This window comes from Papilio polytes, unplaced genomic scaffold (assembly GCF_000836215.1).
Source record: "Papilio polytes unplaced genomic scaffold, Ppol_1.0 DF822845.1, whole genome shotgun sequence".
NCBI lineage: Eukaryota > Metazoa > Arthropoda > Insecta > Lepidoptera > Papilionidae > Papilio > Papilio polytes.
In genome coordinates this window covers 3,778,709-3,802,098 of record NW_013526359.1, presented here as the reverse complement: position 1 = coordinate 3,802,098, position 23,390 = coordinate 3,778,709, and the positions used below count along the sequence as shown (strand labels likewise).

The window sequence follows — 23,390 nt, the reverse complement described above, 5'->3', positions numbered from 1 at the left end:
AATGGGAGTGGTGAATAAAATTAGGCTGAATGACTATTTATTAAAATCTGATTTGTATTTTTATGGGGTTTTATATCGTTAGTCTATCAATTAAAACATGATTATTCGGACTATCATACCTGATACTAATATTATAAATGCGACAGTTTGGATGTATGTATGTTCATTATTAAGTTTGCTAAACTGCTTAATGGTTCTCGATGAAATTAAGCACAGATGTAGATTATAGTCTGAGAGAACACATAGGGCTATTTCAATAAAATTTTTAATTCCTCGGACGAAGTCGCGGGCATAAGCTAGTCTTTCATATTATTCTTATAATGTTACATAACCTTGTCAACACAATGTTTTTTTATTACCAATGCCACATAATTATAAAAGCCTGTTTGTAATATATGAAAATGAGTGTATTGTTATTATCAGTATGAGATATTTAGACAATGCGGGATCTAAGATTTATAAGTTATTTTAAAGAACGCATAACGCATCATATGAGGCTTGTTATCTTTGCTGTACAAGGTAAATGCGTCAAGAGTTGTTTTTTCCTGAAAATTGCGTCATTTGATGTAAAAATAAACACCGTATTTCTCGTAACTTTTAGGACGTATAACAAACATTTTTTGGATAAATCCTAAGGATATAATAATGTCATAAACAATAATATCTTGTAAGTAATCGGTTGATTTTTTCTATAACCTGTTTCTTTTTTCTAGGGAATGCATGTCATGTACCCGGACAGCTGGGTGCAAGATCGCAGCAGTCAGCCATTCTCTCAGCAGGCAGGCTTGCCCTACTCCTGGGCGCCCCCTGTCAAGAAACGCCCTCTGAGCCCCTCCACGTTGCTATATCACTCCGGACAAGTACAGCCGGACCGCACTATCTACAAGGTAAGTTACACTGCGTCACTAAAAATCTCCGTTGTTTTGTGACGTCATAAGTCACAAAAAATGTTTAAATTGCAAATATTCGAATGCAATGAAAACCTAAATTCAAAATCAAATAGAAGAAAACATAGTTAACACGAGAGACGAAATGTAGTATCTATGAAGGTTTTATTTTTATGTATTTAACTATATCAGATAAGTGAAAAATCAATGTTTTTACTCGTTTCATTAAAGATAAAATATCACATGTAAAACCCAGGGTAACTTAACTTTTTAGTTATCAGAAAGGAAAGTGCGGAAATTTTTTATGTGCTGTTACGCCCACGGCCCTAAAATGTTTTATAGCTGCATATTTACATATGGAAAATACTTAAATCTGGTTAAAAGGCCTTTCTCCTTTAACATTGAGTTTAAAATTATTTTTAGAAATGACATTTAGGACATTATTGATTGTTATTCTTATCGTGTGTCACATGAACATGTTTAGTTATGGCCTTTATTGTCCGTATTCGTCAAGCATTTTCCATTTTTCTTTGATCCGCCGCCGAAATTAAAAAAAAATCCTCGAAGTTAGTAACAGTGTGGAAACTCTACTCAAGTACCATCTGTGTCCACTGTCGTCAACCGTTGTCGTTTGATAACCTTCACGTGTTAGTCTTTGTCGATTATGTTCGATTCCGTGCGTAATCGATTCCAATACCATGGTGTGGTACAATATTTTAATGTTGAATGTTATCAAGCGTTTATGTGTAACCTTTACGCTTGTCGAAGTGTTATATAAAATATATTTTATGTCGATTCTCTTATTTTTTTAGATGTTATTTCGAAAGTATGAAGAAACCGAGTTATTGAAGGATATTAAACTGGTTTTATGTTTTTTAATAGTGTTTACCTTGATTTTATATTTATTATAACAAAGATTTTCGGTTTTATATGGTTATAAAAGTATTGCGATTTGCTTTAAGATGTAAATTTAATATTCAACCTAAGATAGGAACGTTTTCTAGTTTCTCCAAACGGTAGGTTCTTTAGAAAGTAGAGATTCGCAACAGTTGCGTAAAATATACCTATAATAGAACCTGTAGTGGTTTTTAGTATATTTTTTAGTTAATATAACGGTATAGAAGATCTGAAATAGTAACTGAAACTTGTTTATCTCAGATATATTATCTTGGAACTACTTTGAAGATATTAAACGTATATTGTAATTTTCATGGAAAATTTTATTCGTTGAATATAGTGAGATAGTGACATTCTGTTTAGTCAGTGGTCTTGAATAATGTTGCCTCAAGTCCGATGGGACGTTTGGACGTTGGCGGCCATGTTGAATATTTAAACACGTCAACAGGCTCTTTGATAACAAACGATGTGATTTGATATGAATCGCCGCCTTCAATATAATGAATAATTTATTATTCCTTAAATAATGTTTTTTTATGAGAAATTATTATATAAATTGTCAATAATACGATAAACTCCACGAATTAATAATTTTGTTTACACAAAATTGTATTTTAAGAATTAGAATAAAATAAAATGATCATTGCTACACAAATTTCAAATTAAAATACTTTTGAACTAATATAAACACAACAAAATAAAATTATGACTATACAGATAAATATTAAGATGGAAAAAAGGCATAACAAACTCACGAAATATTTAACATATTAGATGAAGTTACAATTACAAAGTGTTATAAAGTACTAGCTGTTGTTCGCGTCTTCGCCCGCGTGAAATTAAAATAATATAAAATATAGCCTATATGTTACAGATAAATTACTTTTCCAATGGTAAAAGAATTTTTAAAATCGGCACAGTAGTTTTTGCGTGAATCTAATACTAACAAAAATACAAATCTTTCCTCTTTATAATATTAGTATAGATTTTATGTGAGTGAACGTGTTACGGCAGATTAGATAGCTTCTGTGTATTTATCCGTTGAGTATCAGAATGCGATACACGACGAAAATAAAATATCAAACGTCTATGGTAAATATTGAAGCAAACGAAATTCTGGTACGCGATCACGTGTCTGTCGATAAATCCCATTTGTAAGGCTTGTTGGTATATAACTGTACTGAAGTTTATTGCGAAGTTTGCCGATGGATTACTTATAAGTTTTATTTTAGTTTTCAATCTGCAGATTATGGATTAAGTTTTTGCGTCGTGTAGAATTTACATTTTTTTGGGTTGTTCTACTATTATATCTTTAATCTCTAAATCTTCCAGACTTTAATCTGTCTAGAATTACACCTTGGTAGAGACTCAGTCCCAATCCGCTGTGGGTGAGCCATAAACAAGAAATATAATAGAACAGAAATAGTGACTCAGTCTTTCTCTAACTTGTTTTTACTAATCATTATTAGATGCTAGCCTTCGTCAGAGACTCCGTCCGCGTGGAAAAACAAAGTAGCCTATGTTCTTCCAGATTACCGTTTACTCTACATCTATGCCAAATTTCAACGAGATCCGTTCAGCAGTTTAGTCTACAAACTCTAACAAACATCCATCCATTTATATTTTCGCATTTACAATATTAGTAAGATTGAGATGGAAGCGCTTACGTTGAAATAAAGCAAAATAATACAAAGTAGTAAACGCTTTATCGCGGCTTAGTTTTGACATAGGTGAATCTTATTTACGCAATACTGAATTGCAATGAGCACGTTCGTAGTCCGTCCTCGAATCCAAAATCATGCAGCATTTCGAATACATAATCGATGTGTGGAAATATCTGGCTTTCGTATCCTGTTGTTATCTGGTACTTGTGGCGTGGTGCGCTTGGGCATCTGTCGCGATTGTCTTTGTCCCGTTACGCGGCATCTGGGCCAGTTTTGAAAGTAACGATGCTCTGCAACTCGAATCTTTACGGGTAGGCGTTTTTGTAAGTTTTACTTTTAATGTTTAATTTATTTCGTGTGATTTAAAAAAATAATTCACTTTGATGAGTTTGAATAAGAGAATTCTTAGGCCAAGTGTTTTTGTTATTGATAGCATCACTCAATATAGTTTTAGATCATGTTTATATAAAATCCTGTGAAGTTTATTTTATAATCTAGATTCAGATTAATATGTCACCCAGTTCATTACTTTTAAAAATAAAAGAAGATCGATGTCTTATTTATAATCCGACCACAGCTTCGTTTTAGAGGGTCCCTTAGTCTTGATTTTGTATGATGAATACTATTAATATTGCAAGTCCGGTCTAATCCGACTCTGCATAGCGACCCGTATGAATTTCCCTATATTAAAAAAAAGGTATTTCCTTATTTGTAATCTCATAAATTTTTCATACGACCGGCTAGATGTAGCAAACGATCACGCGGCTAAGACACACGTAGAGTCTGGTGGTTACGCAAGTTACACGTGCCCGCCGCTCCCCGTGAGGTGGCAACGTGATTCCCCCCGTACACGGGACTCCGGGAATGAGGGATTATAAAGTTGGGTTTTACTTGGAAAATTATCAAGGTTATTTGGATTTGATGTATGTATAGTTTGCTTTAACTTGATAGATTGAAATTTGTAATTATACGAAGTTATGTAATTATGAAAATATTAACCTAATGTTGAATTTTATCTTGATAAAGCTTTAGGTAAGGTTTTTTTGTTGCCATATTATGATAAATTATTTTGAATTTTAGATATGTATAGCTATTTTATGTTTGCCTTGTTTTATTTGTGTTTTAAATTCAAGCAATGCAACATTCTTCTACGAACTTCAATTGTAGTTAAGGAAAACGAGGAATTGATAAAGAAACACGTTTAATTAGTTTTGTGGATTGTCATGATGATAATAAAATCAGTGATTACGTTTGTAGAAAACTGGGATTTTCTGATTTTGTATAACGTAATTTAAAAAATCGTATAAAGATTTTAAATAAGTATATTTTGTAAAACTTCGTCCCAAATTATTGTAGCGAGAAATTTGTAAATAACAAACGACACGGTGTATTTAAATGTAAATTTAAACGTCATTGTCATTAGGGTGTTAATCGAATGTGCGCCGGTATGACGCAATATCGTTTGTTTACCGAGCGCGGACGAGTGTGTGCGTCGCGGATAGGGTTACCATTTCTAAATTGAGACAAGTCTCGAAACACTTACGAACCATCTGGCGAAAAGAGACATCTCTAAGATCTCATTAGACATGTGACTCTTTTCATCAGGTATAATATTTTGTAAAGTAGGTGTGGTCTGAAAAATGAACAAATACAAGAATTAAAATTAAGATTTGATAGTATCAACGGTAAAAATAAGAAATAAAAGCTTAAAAGAAAATGCATATAATTTAACGGGTTAAACGGTAATTAACATGTTAATGGGGCGTGTAAAGTGTTGTATTGGTTCATGCAACTGTGTTAGAGCAATAAAAATTAACTATCTAACTGTGGTACTCATAGTTGTTTAATGGTTTTTAAATAGTTGCTTAGTGTTGATGTCTTATGATAAATCTGCGGTAACTGATACAATTTGATTATTATAATTAATTAACTAGAATATAGATAAACTTGTTTTACCTTAGTGTAAAAAATAATATTATAAAGAAGAATGATTTCTATTTTTGTTTTTAACATAAAAACTGAAAAATTGTATTCCGATTCCAAAAAAAATTCCATCAGAAAGCTATGTTATCTGAGTGACATAGTCTATTATTTTTTTAATTCGTAAGGCCGAATACGCGTGCAGTTGCTAGTGTGAAATACTCTTTTTTTAAACGACGCACTATAAAGATGATATGAACTTTAGTATTATGGTAATATTATAAACATAGTTTAGTACTGTGTGCCAATCTGCAATGAAGATAAAACTTTATTATGCGGTCCGATGATTATTAATGTTGCAACTTTCTTTGTAAAGCCAAATGGTTGGCGATTGCATCATGATATCTTGCTTGTAACTAAGTCGTGTACAGATTTTTGAATATATCATACTTCGTACTAATTTATAAATACGAATGTTTAGATAGATGGATGGATGGATGTTTGTTAGAGTTTGTATCCTAAATGGCTATCCTAAATCCTAAATGACTGAACGGATTTCGATGAAATTTTGTATAGATGTAGAGGATAGTCTGGAAGAATACATAGGCTACTCGATTTTTTTTTAAATTACACGCGTACGGTCTCGCGGGCGAAAGCTAGTAATTGATAAATAAATGAATGATTTAATTCAGTTTGCTGTTCTATTATCCTTTACTAATGAACATTTTGACAGGCTTGTACTGTACCTCTAGGAATAATTAAAGTAAAACTTAATAGAAAGGCAGAAAAAAATAATCCTACTAAAATGTTTAATAACATAAAGATAAATTTAAGATTTAGTCGTATTAAAGGTCAATTACACAGAAATTAAATTAATAAATATCTAAATATTTATTATTTACAGTTAAGCGATACAATCAATATTATTTCTGGTGTCCTCACCTTCGGCTATAAGATATATTTGGCGTCGCCCAACGCAAAGAGCTACAGTAAACATATTATATAAACATTTTATTTTCGTGCCTGAAATGTATATCGTACCAAGACTGGGATGGATTGAATGCATCGTCATATCAGAAGGTTTTCATATTACCATCTTTCAATTACCCTGAAATTCAGGGAAATATCTCGTGTGCGTCAGATACGAGAAATCTATTTAACATGTCATAATGAGACTATACGGAGGTTTCCATTGTCTAAATATCTATACAAATGCGATTTTTTTAACTCTTCTTTACCTCAAGGAGTATGAGAGCGATTTTACTAGTAATAGTGTTTCGACAATTCTAAACCACACTAGAGGTAGTAAATCCTTACGTCTCGAAATGCTATTTTAGTATTATTAGGCACTTAATAGAGTGATTACTTCGCGTTCGTTTCCCGTATCCTACTTACTTCATACTTTTTTCGTAGTTTACGTGCACACGTATGCCATTGGTTGGCCACCCTGTTCTACATATAGTAGGAACCGAAGAACATTTTTTATTTCATTTACCCTTTTTAGACGCTCTATTAGTGTTCTTCTTACTATAATCTAGTCAGTAAGTGACTATTACTTGAATATAACGGTACGCTTTCTTCCAGTCGAAGCCAGTCTTGAGTATAAAGTAGATATTGCGAGCAGTAACTTAAGCCGATTATTGTTCATTACTCTTGCTGTACGTGCCGTGTATGCGACAAAGCTTTAAGGCTTTGCTGGAACTCGTGACAAAAGTATTGAGTAAAATCGACCGGTTGCAGCTGGTTTCTGTATCAGAAATCCGTCAGAGATTGAAATAAATCGGATAGAGTGGACATTCAAATTGTTTGAAACACCATGATTGTTTTCAGGAGTAAACAAATGTTAGAGTTGGTACCTTTGGTTTGTGTTGTTCTGTCTATTGATAATGAATTTCTTCGACTATCAAGTTCTGAAACGTTTTTATTTTAAAACTTAATGTATTCTTTATCTTTTAATTTAAAGGTAAACAGGAAATCGGTCTCAGAAGCTGTTTTATAATCGTAAACGCCGAGTCATTTAGTAGCAAGGACAGAGTACCGTAATACAAAATCTAAACGATATATCCTATATCCTATGTGACGTTTAGACTTGTACAGTTTAATGTAACTGTATTGTTGTCAAAATTAATGGTTTTTCTAAGAGTGGGCATACACCGTTGACTAAACCTATCTCACAACTGTTACGTGATTGTCGATTGTTTGGCAGCAAATTCAACTGTTTAGTTGTACAATTAAACCGAGTATTGTAAGCACCTCCATAGGAATCTATACGCGACGAAACAGTTGTAACAATCTTGCATCATAGTTTACATTTAAATTCGACAGTATATGACAATTGACAAAATGCTTGTGTAGTTTTCTGCTCTTTTGAGCTTTAGCGAATGTTCATTGAACGGAACAGTGCGTCCGAAAAACGTGTCCAAATCGTCGTATCTCGAAGGACAGGTCCCGGATGTGGGCAACTGCGACAATTACGCCGCTGTCGTGTTTCCTTGCTGTTTTTAAAAGTCCTCGAGCGTAGGCGGAAAAGTATACCGAAAAAACCCGTGTGTCGAGTTGTCGTTTACCTCGGTCACTTGCTTGTTGGCCACCAAACACAGGAATTTGGGGTTTATTTCTGTGTAAATGTATACGTGCAAAAACGTAAGTAAATGTTCTATTAATTCCCGAAGAATTATATTTTACACGAGATCTACAAGATAATTCATCGTCTTTGAACAAAAACGTGTATGTGATAATTTTTTGATCAAAATAATAGATAAAGTTGGTAATCCTAGCTAAGTTATGAAAAACTCGAAAGTCATGCACGGTCTAAAAATTACAATCGCCTTGAAACTACAAATGAAAAATATTATGATTTTAAAATATAGCATTCTACGCTCTCTACTTCCGATATTATGAAAAGATAAAATATAAAAAAATATGTGGTGAATATATCGTTTTTCGTACAGCGGCTCCCTTTAGAGATTCATTTTATTATAGCCTCGAATCTACCTTAGCTTCTTGCCAACTCTGTGTGATATTAACAACATAGCTTTAACGACTGGATGTTTTGAAATTTACTTGCTCAGACATTTTCTCGATACCTATGTTACCACTATGCTAGTCGTACCAGGCGAGCATGTCATGACCCTTGACATCGTTCTATCCGTCGTATTTCGCGTCGTGTGCGAGTGCAGCGAAGACGGCGCGATGTGATGCGATGAGCAAATTGGCACCGGCCGAGCCGCGGGTCACTCACCCGGCGCCCCCCTCCCGTACCTCCACGCGCCTCGCGTCCCGCGTTACGTAACATCGCGCTGTTGCCATACCGGGGCACTGTCAAAGTCGTACCTACCTCCTCGTTGTTTATTATCGCCTGGTACCTACTTTTAGTACGTGTGAGCAATACATCCAATTACTGGTAATGTTTCAAATCTTGTTACTAAATTGTTACAAAAATTAAGTACTTAAACTACGTAGTAAAGTTATTTTCCACATATTGGATGAACTCTAGTCTTGAGATTGAGACCTTAGGAGCTAACGTGACTGAAGTTAGTCACACATAAATTTACTTGCGATAAGTAGATAAAGTCGGTAAAAAAGTCATGTTCGCAAGATCAAATATGACTTTTTCAAGTCTGACACCCATTATTTATCAACTTGGAATTGTAGATATTTCCACAATAATTTTGTCAATCATTCGTGTGTAAACCAACATTAGGTACTATTAAATCACGCAAGTTGTTAACAGTATTAAATATGTTGGTAGCTTGTAATTTTTCCTTGTTAAATGGCTGAGTGAAAACTATGTTTCTCGTCGGTTATTACCCGCTGGGGCATAATTTTTCATTTAGTTAATTAATCAATTAATGTTTTTATTTTTTATTGAGCATAGTCATAGATGTGTAGCTTAATACTAAATTTGAGTAAAAACCGTCATAGAGTATGAAAATTCGACCAAATATTTGTTTGAAAAGTAGATTTCCTATTAAAACGAAATCGTTGTTATACTGCCATTATGTAATGTGGTGTAATTTAATGTTGACATGACTCAATACCAGCATTTTCAATTTGTCATCCTAATACTTTGTAAGAAGCAAATTGATAGATACAATCGCACTTGTTAACAGATAGAGTGACGCAAGTCGGTTAGTTGCCTCAATTAACTCATCTTTACACCGACAATTAGCTTATGTCTCTTGTTCTATAAAGTACTAACCGTGTGTAAAACACTCGCAGTAAAAAAAATGAGGGCTTACCACGAATATTTGGGAGAATTTTTTCGTAACGTCATCGATAAAATTTGTATTAGATTTGTGCAGCGCCTCTACAGTTTTTAAAGTAGGTACAAATATCCTTACTTTGTAATCGTAATAGCAAAATTGCTTCATGATATGGAAGTAAAATATCCCAGTCTGGCGAAGGCTTTACGTAAAACTTTTCGAGCTCGGTCGAGTTTGTAAAGCCTTTGGCTCTATGTCACTAATTTGTCACCGTCACAAACTTTCACTATGCATTATAGGATATTGTATCTCCGTCGCAGGACACGATGTATAACTTTCACACTGCCCAATGCTTTGTTCGATTCTCGTGACCTCCTATACGAATGTTTAGGAAATAATACCTACCGTGGACTGACCCGGTAGTCATATAGTCATCCCTCTCATTCTCTTTTAAAACAAAAGAGATAAAAAAACTGTATTTTGGTGTTTCGACATTAAATGTGTGTAGGGTTTTTGTTACTAGGACGGAATAACAGATCTCGATGACATGACATTTGGCACAGTTGTTGAATATACATTGTCTGGAATACTTACATACGATATTTTTTTTTAATTCCGCGAGAAATTCGTAAGTAAAAGCTAGTAATTATATACTTTGTTAGCATTTAGAAAGTAAATACAGATTTAGATTGTGTTTCTCAAATGTTTAAAGCAATAGAATTACTACTTTAAAAGGTTAGTGGTCGTGTTATCTGAATCCATTATAGGCAGTATATAAACGAGTGCCCTCAATGTCGACCCAGCTCTGTTGCCATCGATGTCAATGGATACTCGACGAGGCAAGTGTGCCACGAACGCTTTACAAGCCGGCCTACCTTGCTGTAAGCAATTAAAACCGTCAGTTTCCACTGCCGAAACAACTGATAGAAAATAATGTTGTCGCAGTATTTTCAGTAAGCTTGAATGAGACGATGTTTTTTGTGCAATTTATTAAAGTGGGCAGTGGAAACTCACGGTTATGAGTTTTCGGTTTTATACATTACCAAGGTAATCGGTGAACGCATTGGCTGGAGGCATTGACCTAAACTGAAAGAAAAAACAAAACTAGTTTTATTTAAGTATGTGCGTAGATTAATTCTATTAGGCTTGACTCTAAGTTGAAATTAATTAAAGCATTATTCTATTGATCTATTTATTAGAATGTTTTTTTATGTAATTTGAAATTGTTTTCGTATTGATTGCCGGGTTTTTACCTATTTTTTACGATTACCGAGAATATCGATTGAAGTATTTAGCTTGGGAGGATCAATACAGCATTATCCTTGATTAGCTGTTTATAATGTTGGCAACGTCTGCTAACTCGGTTCTGTTTGTTCTAGGATTTGAATCACTCAAGTCCTTACTTTGACGAACTCCTTATCTTGAGAAGCGCTGCAAGCAACGCCAAAGGAAATAGCTCTTTGCTAAACTGTCAGTAGCTTTAATTAATTTCTCGTAACCTCTTGAATTTCAGATCGTACTTTGTTTATTCTTGAATAGCGTTTTAATTAGCTTAGGTTATTCATTTGTATGATATTTTGTTTATTTTCGGTCTCTTTCTACCTTTAAAAATAGAGATCGAAACAGATTTAGTGGACCGGTAATATTAGTTGTTACGACCGCACATTTTTGTCCATTACATGTTGTGTAGGTGTATATTTGTGTAATAATTTACACTACTATAATTCTGACGATCCAAAGAGTATTTACACACCTAAAGTCGATGAGTTCGCCGGGATGTTTTGCCGACCAATGTACCGGGATGATTGGTCAACATCCTACAGTTAAAACATTGGGTATTTTTGGCTTATTACTGTTTGTTCTTTATTATTGGTTTGCTCTTGGTACCTATGAACTCCAGGTCGTAATAATAAAAATCCGTCGTTATTTTAAGTATTTTAGATTTAACGTCGCACCCTTTTTTTTAACATAAATAAACCAGTGCTTGACCACGATTCCCCCTAAGCTCAGTTAAGACGCGGTTGAAGGATTCACCCTGCTCTTGCAGGCACCCACGTCATAACTGGACGGGAACACTGAGGGCGCCAATTTGCTTCATTCCTTTGCTGTGCGAACGTAAAAGATGTCGCAAATCACTTCGCTCTCTTTTATTTAATTATTACTTTAACACTAAGGAGCTCCCTTAGTGATCCGTTTAATGATTGATTTTGAATGTAACATGCATAGTATAGCAACAAGCAATTTTAAAGTATGTAACTTTAATACCCACGTAACCAACGAATAGTAAACATCGAAAGTGTACCAGCTAACAAATTATCATTCAACTACTAATGCGGTTGTTAAATAAAAGTATTGGGAGCGGAGGTCGACGTTGGCACGACTACAAGGCGACGAAAGTGGGGAAATCGAAACGATATAACGAACGTGCTGTATTGTTTTTATTGGTGACCCCATAGCGGTTCTGTTTGCCTGGTACCTGTTACTTGTATCTTAAGGAATATTCGTAAAAAAAAGCAAATTTAATAATGTTCAAGATTATAACGATTTTAATGTTGCTCAAGACAAAAATATCGAAAAGACGATACAAATGAAAGTCATCGTGAGTAATTGAAAGTCAAAATGTACTCGGGAATTTTAATGATACTTCACGAAATTTTAATCTTTGTTTAAGTGTTGACGAAAGAAATTATTGTTGTTTTTTAAATTGTAGCAGGTAGGTCCTACTCTATGTTGTTTTAACGCATAAACATTTTTCATATAGATTTCTGATTGTTTTGGCAAAATCGAGCTCGAAAGGTTTGATGCAATAAGAAGGCTGAGGCTGAATTTATTTTTCCAAATAATGAAGATAATACCAAATAAATTATTATTAACAAATGCACAATAACCATTGTTATTTACTCCGCCTCTATTTTAGTTTACTATTTTAGATCATAAAGACATTGATAATTCAGAAGTACAAAACATTTTCTCATTTGTATGGAACGAGTGAGGCCACGGCCTCTATTATCTATTGTGCTAATGTCGGCTTGTCACCGTACAGATAAAATATAAACACCCCGAGTAAAAAGCCTGTCAGACGGACTAGGCGGTGGTTGTACTACCATTCTATGCATGGCCTCGTTTTACAATATTCAACCAATATGTTGTTGAAATAAGATTGTATATACCAAAAACTATCTAAAAGGAGATTAGTAGCGTCAATAGAAATATGCCAATAATTGCATTTGCTGCATTCGAAATTTAAATTCATTATTATTTAAATTAAATGTACAATAATTAGTCTTTGTAGTAACATATTGTTCGAGTTAATATTGCCAAATTCCTTGCGATTCAATAAGGGAAGGTGGCCAGTTGGACTATACTCAAATTACGAACATCAATAACAATAAACAATTATCTCCGACACATTTTAAGTGTGACTCAGCGGCGGTTTTTGTTGTCAATTTTCGATCTATTAAACATCTTAATATATTTCTCATAACTCGATATAAATTTAAGCTATTAATTCAAGCTTTAACTATATTCTTGCTTCTTATTTAACTAATATTATAATTTCGAAAGTTAGATGAATGCATTTTTGAATGAATGAATTTGTAGCCGTAACGGCTAAACGGACTTAGATCAAATTTGGCATACCTGTAGAGGATAGACTAGAACTGTTTTCTTAATTCCTCGCGGACAGAGTTGAGGGCGAAAGTTAGTAATCTATAATTTACACTTTAAAGAACCAGTCATTTGCTAATAGCATTTAATAGTATTGATTCATGCTATTGAGCATAACTGTGTCAACATTGCTCATTTAAAGTCCATTTACTTCGATTCATTACTCAAAATTAACAGTAATCGAATCTACAATTAAATGAATTTTAATCATCGGGGAAACAATGCATTTTTACCCTAATTCCATAAAATGGACGTAAAATATGACGCACATCTTTTGCGGTCCAAACTTAAATACTTACAACACACTTTTAACAGTGGAAGTGCCTGCTTTAACATCTTAGCACGAATGGACCGGCACGCCCGGTGTAATACCACGACCAGACAGAAGCCAGGCGTGAAATGGAAGCAATTCCGTGTTTCTGTGAAATGAGTGTGGTGCCAGAGGCCTAATTTAAGTTCCTTTTTCTTTACCGCCCTTTCCTTATAAGGAGGGGATGGGAAGGGAAAGTGGATTTGACGGTGGAGAAGAAGCATAGGAAAGGAAAATATCCCCTTTATGTGCGTCTCTTCCTCTGTCGGATACGGGTAGGCAATGCATCTGCAATGGCAGCGATCGCTTCGCCATTTTGGCGGATTCAGGTGGCCGCTTGCTCGTTTGCCACCTTACGTTATAAAAAGACTCGATGTCAAGTGAACGTTATTATTTTTAAATTTCATATACACCATAGAAACATTTGGGATGTGCGAGGCTCTAGAAAGCCTCGCGGGGCTACAGAGCCGGCTGCGTATTCATGGAATTTTATATAACGCGTAATGAAAGCATCGTGCAGAGGCTATCTTTGTCTTGGGCGCCAACTTTGTCGGTGCGCTATTGTTTTTTGCGTCGCCCGCTTACTACGTTCCACTTTTATACAAGTTTAAGTTGTTAGTTTTTTCACGCTGAATATGGTATCATTAGTTTTACGTACCAGGTATGAAACCTGATAGATTAATGTATACTTGTATACTATTATAATAATGCATAAACACACACTTCTTTAATGCCTAATATGTCAGTAATTACAGCATATTTTTGAATAATCCTTTTTTTAATAAAAATCCTTACACTTGCGTCACGCTTTAGACTTTATATTTTAACGTCATTAAACTTAGGGGATAAATATTTTGGATAAAAATGTTAATCCCTAATGTGCGAAAGAGACCATAAGTTGCTGTCAACATCAAAGAAGCAAGGTTGTCACCATGTCATGTCATTTTGACATTTGTAATTTGACAAATGTAAACAATAAAATAAAATTTTCATAATTTCATGCGGATGAAGTCGCACGGGAACAGCTAGTTTTAGAATACTGTACCAAGAATATCAGCCTCACTTTATAATGCTAATCTTATCTAGGTTCTATCTTAATATTCAAATGATTAAATACGCTCTACCAAGAATGGCCTTCTATTGAAAGAGCTTCGTTAAATATGTACATGTTAATCGCCGTTTCTGTTCATCTGATATCGTATTTAAGCTACACCGTTTGTAATACTGCTATTAACTAGGATAACATCTTAATTTGTTGATTACGTTGTTATCTATATCTGAGAAATCGTTTTTTTTTATTCGTGTCGCATTTTACATCCTCAATGTTGCTTCAATTAATCTTGTATATATTTACGAAGATTTCTTATGTAAATGCTACTCTTAAATATTTGTAGTCATTCATAAATGTCTGGATCTAAATGGCTAAAGCTTGTTTAATATTTAATGCGTATCATCTTGAAACTGCCTTGGCTTTAATTGTAAATGTCTGGATTCGTTATCGGTATATTCCATTGCCTAGAAATTTGTTTGAGTTGAATATCTATTGAGCATTGTTAGGAGGTTGTGACGCATGTAAGCGAGGCCGCGTCGGCTGCAGTGGGTGCATTGCTCCCGACACGAATGTTCGCGTGTTTGACGCACAGATAAACACTTAGACACGACATTCATAGACAACGTAGACACACAAGACATTCATAGACAAGGTAGACACACAAGAAATGCATAGACAAGTCGAGCATAGGCACGACTATGTCGTACCGTCTCGCAATGTAATATAAGTAATACACGTTAGATTTTCCATGACGCTTTTGAGTGTATCACTATGCCAATGTGTGATAAAATTGTTGTGTTAGGAGGAGTCTTCCAGTTTCCTAATGTTTTCGCGTATTAGATGTCTGTAAGGTTAAAACTACCACGCAAAATCAAACGTGTGTAGCTTACATAAGGGCTAAAGCCACAGATGCATACAGCATGCTAGAAAAGTACCCACTTGATGTGATATAACCGCCCAGTATCGTTTTTTTATTATATTAAAAAGAAAAAACTTCGTGTCGTAATATTAACAAATAGAAAACACAATTATACGTCATTTCTTTTTTACGATAGTTTAGTTATCACGACTTATTGCCACAATAATAACAATTCTAAACGCTTTTGAGGAACGAATATTGAGTCACATGTGTAGCTTGTGAATTACTTTCTCTAAGAACTTGGAAGAATACACCTCCACACGACGCTGTTGTGATGTTTTTATTTATTCGCTACGTGCCATTCTATTTCACACCGTAAAACTACAATTTAGAGTCTAGATTTGAATAAATTCTATTCATCTATTGTATTACAAATATAGTTTGTGTAGCTCATAGCTAAATATATTGTGTGTTATATGTGTTTTTATAATATCTTTAAAGAATAAAGTCATCATGATTTGATCTTAGTAAAAAAAAAACAAAACAAGTTGATAAAAAATTCAGAAAAGCACATATAGCACAATCGTCAATTCGTCCTTAAAATATTCTAGTATATTTTAAATAAATGTATAACGTGCATCCCACTCGCTGTTGACTCTCAATAAACGAGGTAAAAATTCAAGAAACGACTCGAACGTTGTTAATCTGATTTCCCTATAGTATCTACCGTGCGATAGGTATTCCAGTTAACAGCTATAAACACGGCAACGTGATTACTAGGAAAATATCCGCCCACTGAATATTCCGATTAGACTAAAAGCATGCAATAAACAATTCTCAGAGTCCTATATAGAACCCTCAATAAATATAGTCTAGATTTATTCATGGTACTGTCAAAAAAACTTTTTATTCGCTTGCCTTTATCTACTTAAGGATGCGTGTTGAATGTCTAACAAGATACCCGTAGGAAAGTTACCACCGTATGCGCATTTAGCGTCGGCCGAATCCATTACGATTTCAAATCGATTCTTGAACGATTCAGTATTGTACATGCGCATTTTCGATTGACGGGAAAGGTGACTGCTTTGTTGTATAATTATGGAACAGGATGACAGAGACGAGAGAATGAAGCAGTGTTTATGAAATTCATTCTTCAAATAGCGTAAAATATCTTGAAGATATGGTATGCTGAAATAATTCTTGTTTTCTTGTTTATTTAACAGCCGCTTATTCAACAAAAGATCTAGTTAAAATAACATGTAAGATATTAAATGAAATTGATGCATACAGTGATGCAATTACCTCATTAAATCGTCTGAATACTCCAATGAAAGCTGCTATAAAACGCATTGGGTAATCCTTCTTTTTGCAATAGCTCTTAAAATTATATAGGTGGTCATTACACGTTTTTATTACATCTTGTTATGTATTGTAACATTTATATTGAAGTAAAACGACTAAGTAGTACATACTATGTTGGTATTTCGTATGGAATAGGGGCTCCTTCGTGATGGTAATTAGAAAATTGGAAATCTATACTAATGTTATGTAGAGGAAAGATTTGTATTTTTGTATGTTTTCGATTCACGCAATAACTACTGGGCCGATTTTAAAAATTCTTTCACCATTAGAAAGGTAATTTATCTATGAGTAATATAGTCTATATTATCATATATAGAAAATATTTGTACTATTGTATTTTTGCATGTATTGAATTATCTCAAAAACTATTAAGGCCAATTTCAAAAATTTTTGCACCATTCCACCTACTTAACCACTTAGTAACATAGGTCATGTTTTATTACCTTTTTTTTCACGCTGACGAAGTCACGAGTTAAACATATGTTTGTTCCTATTAAGTATGTAATTTAATTGTTATATATCTTTCGTTTCAGGTAAACAAGTTCGTATAGAGTTGAGCGTCGAAAGAGGTCGGTAAACAACGGTACAAATCTTAGAGTGGCCAGGGTAGCGGGGAGCGACCCACTTTCCTCTACCTACAAACGAATTCTTAACAGAGATGTGCTCTCAATTTCGTTAGGTATACTTTTTGTAAAAACCTTGTATTACTTAGATCTTTTTATTCTTAATTTTTCCGTGTACCTTGTGATTTACATAGAATTATTTGGTAGCAAAAATGGGTTGAACAGCAGTTATGTTGTTTTGATTACAAAATAGATTTGATTTCCATTGCCAAAAGTAATTACAAAATCATGTTTAATTTTGATTCAACAACAATGAGAGAGATGAAAATGTGTACAAAATTGTTTGTATAATTTTCTATATAAATCAGTAAAGAATAACTTCTTTGTAGTTCATTTGTCGACGTTAGCGCGTGATTTACGAACGCGTCCCGGAGCGAGCAACCTTTCCGTCCTGAGGAAATTAATTAAATTGTTTATTTCTTGTTGTTTTGCTACCGTTTCTATTTTGTCCGATTTAATACCTGTTCGTTGACGTCATGCCAGTACGATCCAAGAACAAGAACTTTATGGAAATAAACCCTAGTATATTATAAGATTTTGTGGACTTAAATATTTGATACGATTTTTTTTATTAGACTCTTCGTTGCCTCAATCCATTGCTATATTCCTCTACAGTAGAGAAATATCGTCATCTTTTTTTTCGTAAATATTATTGAGGGACGGGTGCTAGGACAGTGCACACTCAACGACCCTTCTATATCTATATAGATCGTTAAAACAGTACTTAATTAGACGTAACGATGCGTTCCATATTAGGCGTTATGATACCACTTGGTACTAGTTCACATAAGGTTATGTTGCGGGCCGCGACACCGCAAACGAATGCCTTGTATGTCGGTGCAAATTAGATCGTTACTGCTTAAGGGGTACAAAAATACAGTCGGTGCGTGTTCTCACAGTATGTTTGAAGTTCATTAGTTTTTGTGTCTCGAGACAATGTAAACAAACATAACACAATGGTAGTCATGTGAAACTGCACGCACCTCCAAGTTTATAAATGTACACCTGCGATAAGATTTTTAACTTTATTTTTTATGTCGTAAGGTTTCATTTTCAAAACCCGGTTAGTGTAATTAAAAATAAATTTTATATGAAGGATTTAAATGTGACTTATCAGGTACGACCTTTGAATAATATAATTTGTATATCAAAGTCGAATTTTATTATGATTGCGTACATTTACAGAATTATTTTTTTAATATTCTCAAAGATTGATACAAAACGAAGCCTTGTTCATTTTATTTATATAGAATAAAATATTATATAGTTGATCAAGTAACTCTGTAAATAACCTTAAATTATTAACAAGGTTGTAATTGTTATGTAATTTCATCGTGCTGATGTACAATCATACGGTATATATTTTTTTTGTTATAATAATATCTCGTAATGATACATTCGTGCATAATGTCATCAAGTCAGTGTAATTATGTCGGTGAATCATTCGATGTAATTGAGACGAGTTTAGACGAAACGCTATTGGCTTGTCCGTTGCTGATATTCGAATGGTTTTGTATGTTGGCACATATTCTATGTCAGGTTAAAGATGACGTGTGAACGTACAAGTGTCTATTTTAATTAATTTTTCGGTTGCCTGGTGAAATGTCATAACTCATAATTTCTAGATAATCTAAAATTTTATTTATGAACGAGCTGTCGCCCGCAAACTTCATTAGCGCAAATTCGGACCACCCATTACGCCATTTTGACAGCGCGGAATTTTAAAAAAGTAGTTATAATATGCATATTCATGTCAGCTACCCTTCGGTGAAAATCCCGTCGAAGTCGGAAAAGCCATTTCGGAGGTTACCCGGAACAGACGGAACGGACAAACGGCTTGCGGACAGACAGACAAAAAAAATTAAATGCGATTTTTATTATCAGCAAAGAAATCTAAGCCCGTAATCTTTTTTCTTTTTTCATTTTTTTCTTTTGATATAATAGACACTCCAATGTTATTATATGTATAGATTTAAGATACCGAAATTCCTAACTGTTTAAAAAAAGATTTTGGTTAATAAAACATAGAATTTAGAATTTCATGGAATATTGAAAATGTCTGCTGTGTTGTTTTAAAGTATCAATTTGTCACCCTCTGTCATACTTATCGTTATCCCTTGACAAATGTTTAACAGATATTCTAGCTGATAGCTCGATTCAATATCAGGTTATATCATAGCACACGAAGTATCGATTTTAAATAGAAATCTGACATCATGAAGGCGGTTGATGGCGAATACTAACTTCATTACAGCTCGTTAATACAAGGCTTTCGCTTACGTATCTTTATAAATACCTAATCATGTGCCGGATAGTGCTTTGACTAACAGGTTTTTGCAATACATTGCTAGGATTTTATGTACGTCTAAGAGCGTCGGTGGCTTAGGGATTTAACCACTTGCCTTGTAATCTACAGGTCTTGGGTTCGAATCCCGCCATGTACCAATGTGATTTTCGAATTTCATGTGTACATAATTTACCCGACGTTCTTCCCATAAAGGAAAACATCGTGAAACCTGAACAATATCGGAGAATAAATTCAAAGATATATGTGAAGTCAACTAACATGCACTTGACCAGCGTGGTTGACTATGGCCTAGTCACCCCTTACTTCGGGTAGGCTCCAAGCCCCTCGGTGGCGATATATAGTGAGCTGGTGATGATTCTGTTCTCTCTGGATTTTCTCTGAAGAATAGATGTCCTCAAAACGGATCTCAAAAGAATCGGTCTTGACGTCATATATTCAGAAATGATCACTTACCGAGAACGGTATCAATAGCCCTTATTGTTCTCTTGTGCGAGAAGACAACATTGTTTGATATAAGCGTTGCGAAACAATGTCGCCGTTGCAGTGTGATGAAGAAATCTTTAACACAAGTTTAAATATCTTCGTTACTGTATTTAACCGTTTCCACTGCTGAAACTCGGACAGAAACATGTTCTTAACTCTATCTTTCAAATGAAAGGATTGATGCGTTTTTGTTTAGGTGTTTTGATAGGTTTCGAAAATACCCTCTTTGCTTAAGTCGAATTGTGCCCGTACTTCTCTTTGCTGTCTTTCATCTATGTCTTTGTATTCCCTAGCGTGATATTTGACTTTTTTTATCTGGTAGAGGAGTTAAAATAATTACATAACGGAACCAACCTTGTTGTAGATAAGATATTATTGTACGTTATTGTATACTCGATGTAAAAGGCATGGGTTATCATTTACAATGTTTGAAGTTTGGAACGGATCTGATAACTTTTGTTTAAAAGACGATTGAAAGTCTAAACGTAAAGATGACTAAAAAAAGACAGTTAAAAATTAACTTAGGCTGCTTCATAAGGATCTGAATCCGGTTCAAAGTTAATTAACAATTCTTCAAATTCTTTATTAAGATATGACGATGGCATGTTATGAATTTGCTAAGTTTCAGTTCGCAGTTCAATGTTGCCTATACTGTTTTCTGTAATGAACAAAGTTTTAAGGACTACTGTCCTGTCTTAATAAATAACAGCTCTCATCAATAACAAACAAAATTTTTCCACTTGGAAATCAACGAGCGTAAAAGTAACGCGCGACTCAACCTGTTTCCTCGCCCGTCCTTTTCGTGGAAACCTCCCCTAGAGCGCGGGGTGAAGATAAGGGTGGGGGTTGACGTCAACCTCACCCCCTATCTAAGCTCCCCGAAATAGACGTAGCCCCGGGAGCCGCTCAATGGAAACCTCCCTTTACTAGGGGGGGGGGCGTGGAGAAATGAAAGAAATCTTTTCTTATTGGTATTATCCTGTTAAAGTGAGATGGTGCTACTAATATAGGATATCTTTAGAACTTCTAGTACATATAACGTTAATACACTAGCGTCTCGCGTGGATTCGCTTAACATTAATGTTTTATTTGAATAGGGATTACTAAAAATCTGTAATGTTTTCGTTATTTAGATGTTTTCCTTTTTATTTGCCTGTTCACGCATGCTTCGACGGTTTGTGTTATGTGTATGAAATTATCAAATCTTAGTAAGTAATTATGTATCCAGTAATTATCACTTTAAAAGATTGAAGGTATGTTGCAATGAAATGTACAATCGATAAAACCTTTAGTTTACATCTAAGTAAAAACGTAATGTCCCTCAAATTGCAATGTTTCATTGAGGAACTTATTTTATTAAAAATGGTATCACGAAAAGTTGCACAATAAACATTGAGACGGACGAGGCCGTATGCTCGAGTTTCACCTTTGCCTCAATGCCTCCCGCGACGGAATTAGACAACATTAATAATGCATTTTTGTTCTTAAATACTTATATTTTTATCCCTAGGAGTGAAAGCTAAGAAATCTATTTTAGTAAGAAATTGAATTCGTCAGGCAAGTCGATGGAACTGATATAAAAATTAACAACGCGATTAAAATCCCCTATGACATTAACGAAAGTCTTTTGTTTTTTTTTGTCTGACTTTTGTTTACTTACCAGTTGGAGACTACCATATTAACATGACCGTAACTAAACCTTCAATTTGCATTGAAGTTTTTGTAAAGACTTAATATAGATACCATTTTAGGCTAAAAGGATTTTGGTGAAATGTAGCTTGGTATCGATTTCAGGAGCCCGACGTGTCTATTGTCTGCAGAGGGTCGGAAAGTACCCCTTTTGTTGTGGCTGCGTAGGCAGTGAATGATGCGATGTTATAGCTAAGTATGACGTCATGGGCAGTGAAGTCCCTATTTTGAAAAGTATAATGTTACTTTCGTATGGAAATGACTATGGCAGTTATTTTTATCTCGAATTGATGGAGTGATACAGTCAAATGTGCTATAAACGAATTTTTAAATCAAACTTTATTTGCGTTTAGAAACTTTTCCATATGACTCTCCTAACCTACCTTGAGCATTTGGTTTGCGATTTTGTATGTTCATAACATCCTACGTTATCTCGCAGCTTTGCTCCTTTTGCTGCAAACAGTGTTATCTCGTTATCACGTTGATAGTGGAACAATACTTGTGACTGATAATGCTATCGCCTCGTCGGCCGTCGACAACGGCAGTTCTATATACAGAACATAGGAGAAATATGCATAACCAAGCTACGCTTATTGGAACTTATAGGAATGTAGAACCGATATCGTCGAAGAAAACATCTGATATGCCTTTAGTATAATATTATAGCTAAGAATACTCAAAGGTTTGTGATAAATTTATGTGAAACTAGCTTTCGCCCGCGACTCCGTCTGATTCTTGTGATCTTCCAGACTATCCTCTACGTCTATTCCAAATTTTATCGAGATCCGTTCAGCCGCATTTACAATATTAGTAAGATGTATTTAAAAGAACTTCAAAACGAAGAAGGGTTATTATTCAACTATTTAGTAGATCCATAACGTTGTATCGAAACATCAACAAGTAAACAAGTTAAAATTAATTTGATGAACGAAAACAATATCAATAACGTCTGTTCGTACCCTTATCATTCAGTAATGCGGCTCCGCTGGTTTATCTACAGACAGACGGTGGGTGTCGGTGTGCGTGTGTGCGTCCTCAATGAGCCGGCGTTGTGCTGTCGTTCTGTAGGGGTGAGGGGGTGGCGGGGCAGAGGGGGACTGCGGGCCGCCGGGGGCCGACCTTGGCCGTGACTCCCCGCAGCACCGAGTCCCGGCGCACCCTGGGGGACACGCACCGGCTCAAATTGATTTTTGTGCCTCCACTCCTCTCGCTCAGAGAACAGCTCGGAACTATCATGCTACTATTGTGCATGTTCGTACAATATGGCTGGTTGGAACATGTGTAACTTGTTATAAAAAAAGAAAGTAAGAAACTGAAAACCACACATATACAATCCGAAAAACTTATCTGCCCCGGTTTGAGTAGACTTGTTATCGCTGTTAATTTTGATAGAATATATGGAAAATATAGACTGAGACAAAAGAAATATAAGATATGATAAAGATCTTATTTTTAGACCCGACAGA

General features: G+C 34.7%; 1 protein-coding gene across 1 annotated transcript in view; it reads left to right on the top strand.

Moving 5' to 3' along the window:
* Positions 1 to 491: 491 nt before the first annotated feature.
* Positions 492 to 23,390, top strand: part of LOC106105336 (dual specificity tyrosine-phosphorylation-regulated kinase 3) — a 68,880-nt gene continuing 45,981 nt past the window's right edge. Inside the window, exons 1-3 of the mRNA XM_013285627.1 lie at positions 492 to 519; positions 714 to 887; positions 17,355 to 17,390. Of these exons, the coding sequence (XP_013141081.1) occupies positions 492 to 519; positions 714 to 887; positions 17,355 to 17,390 (238 nt within the window). The remainder of the gene's footprint in view (positions 520 to 713; positions 888 to 17,354; positions 17,391 to 23,390) is intronic.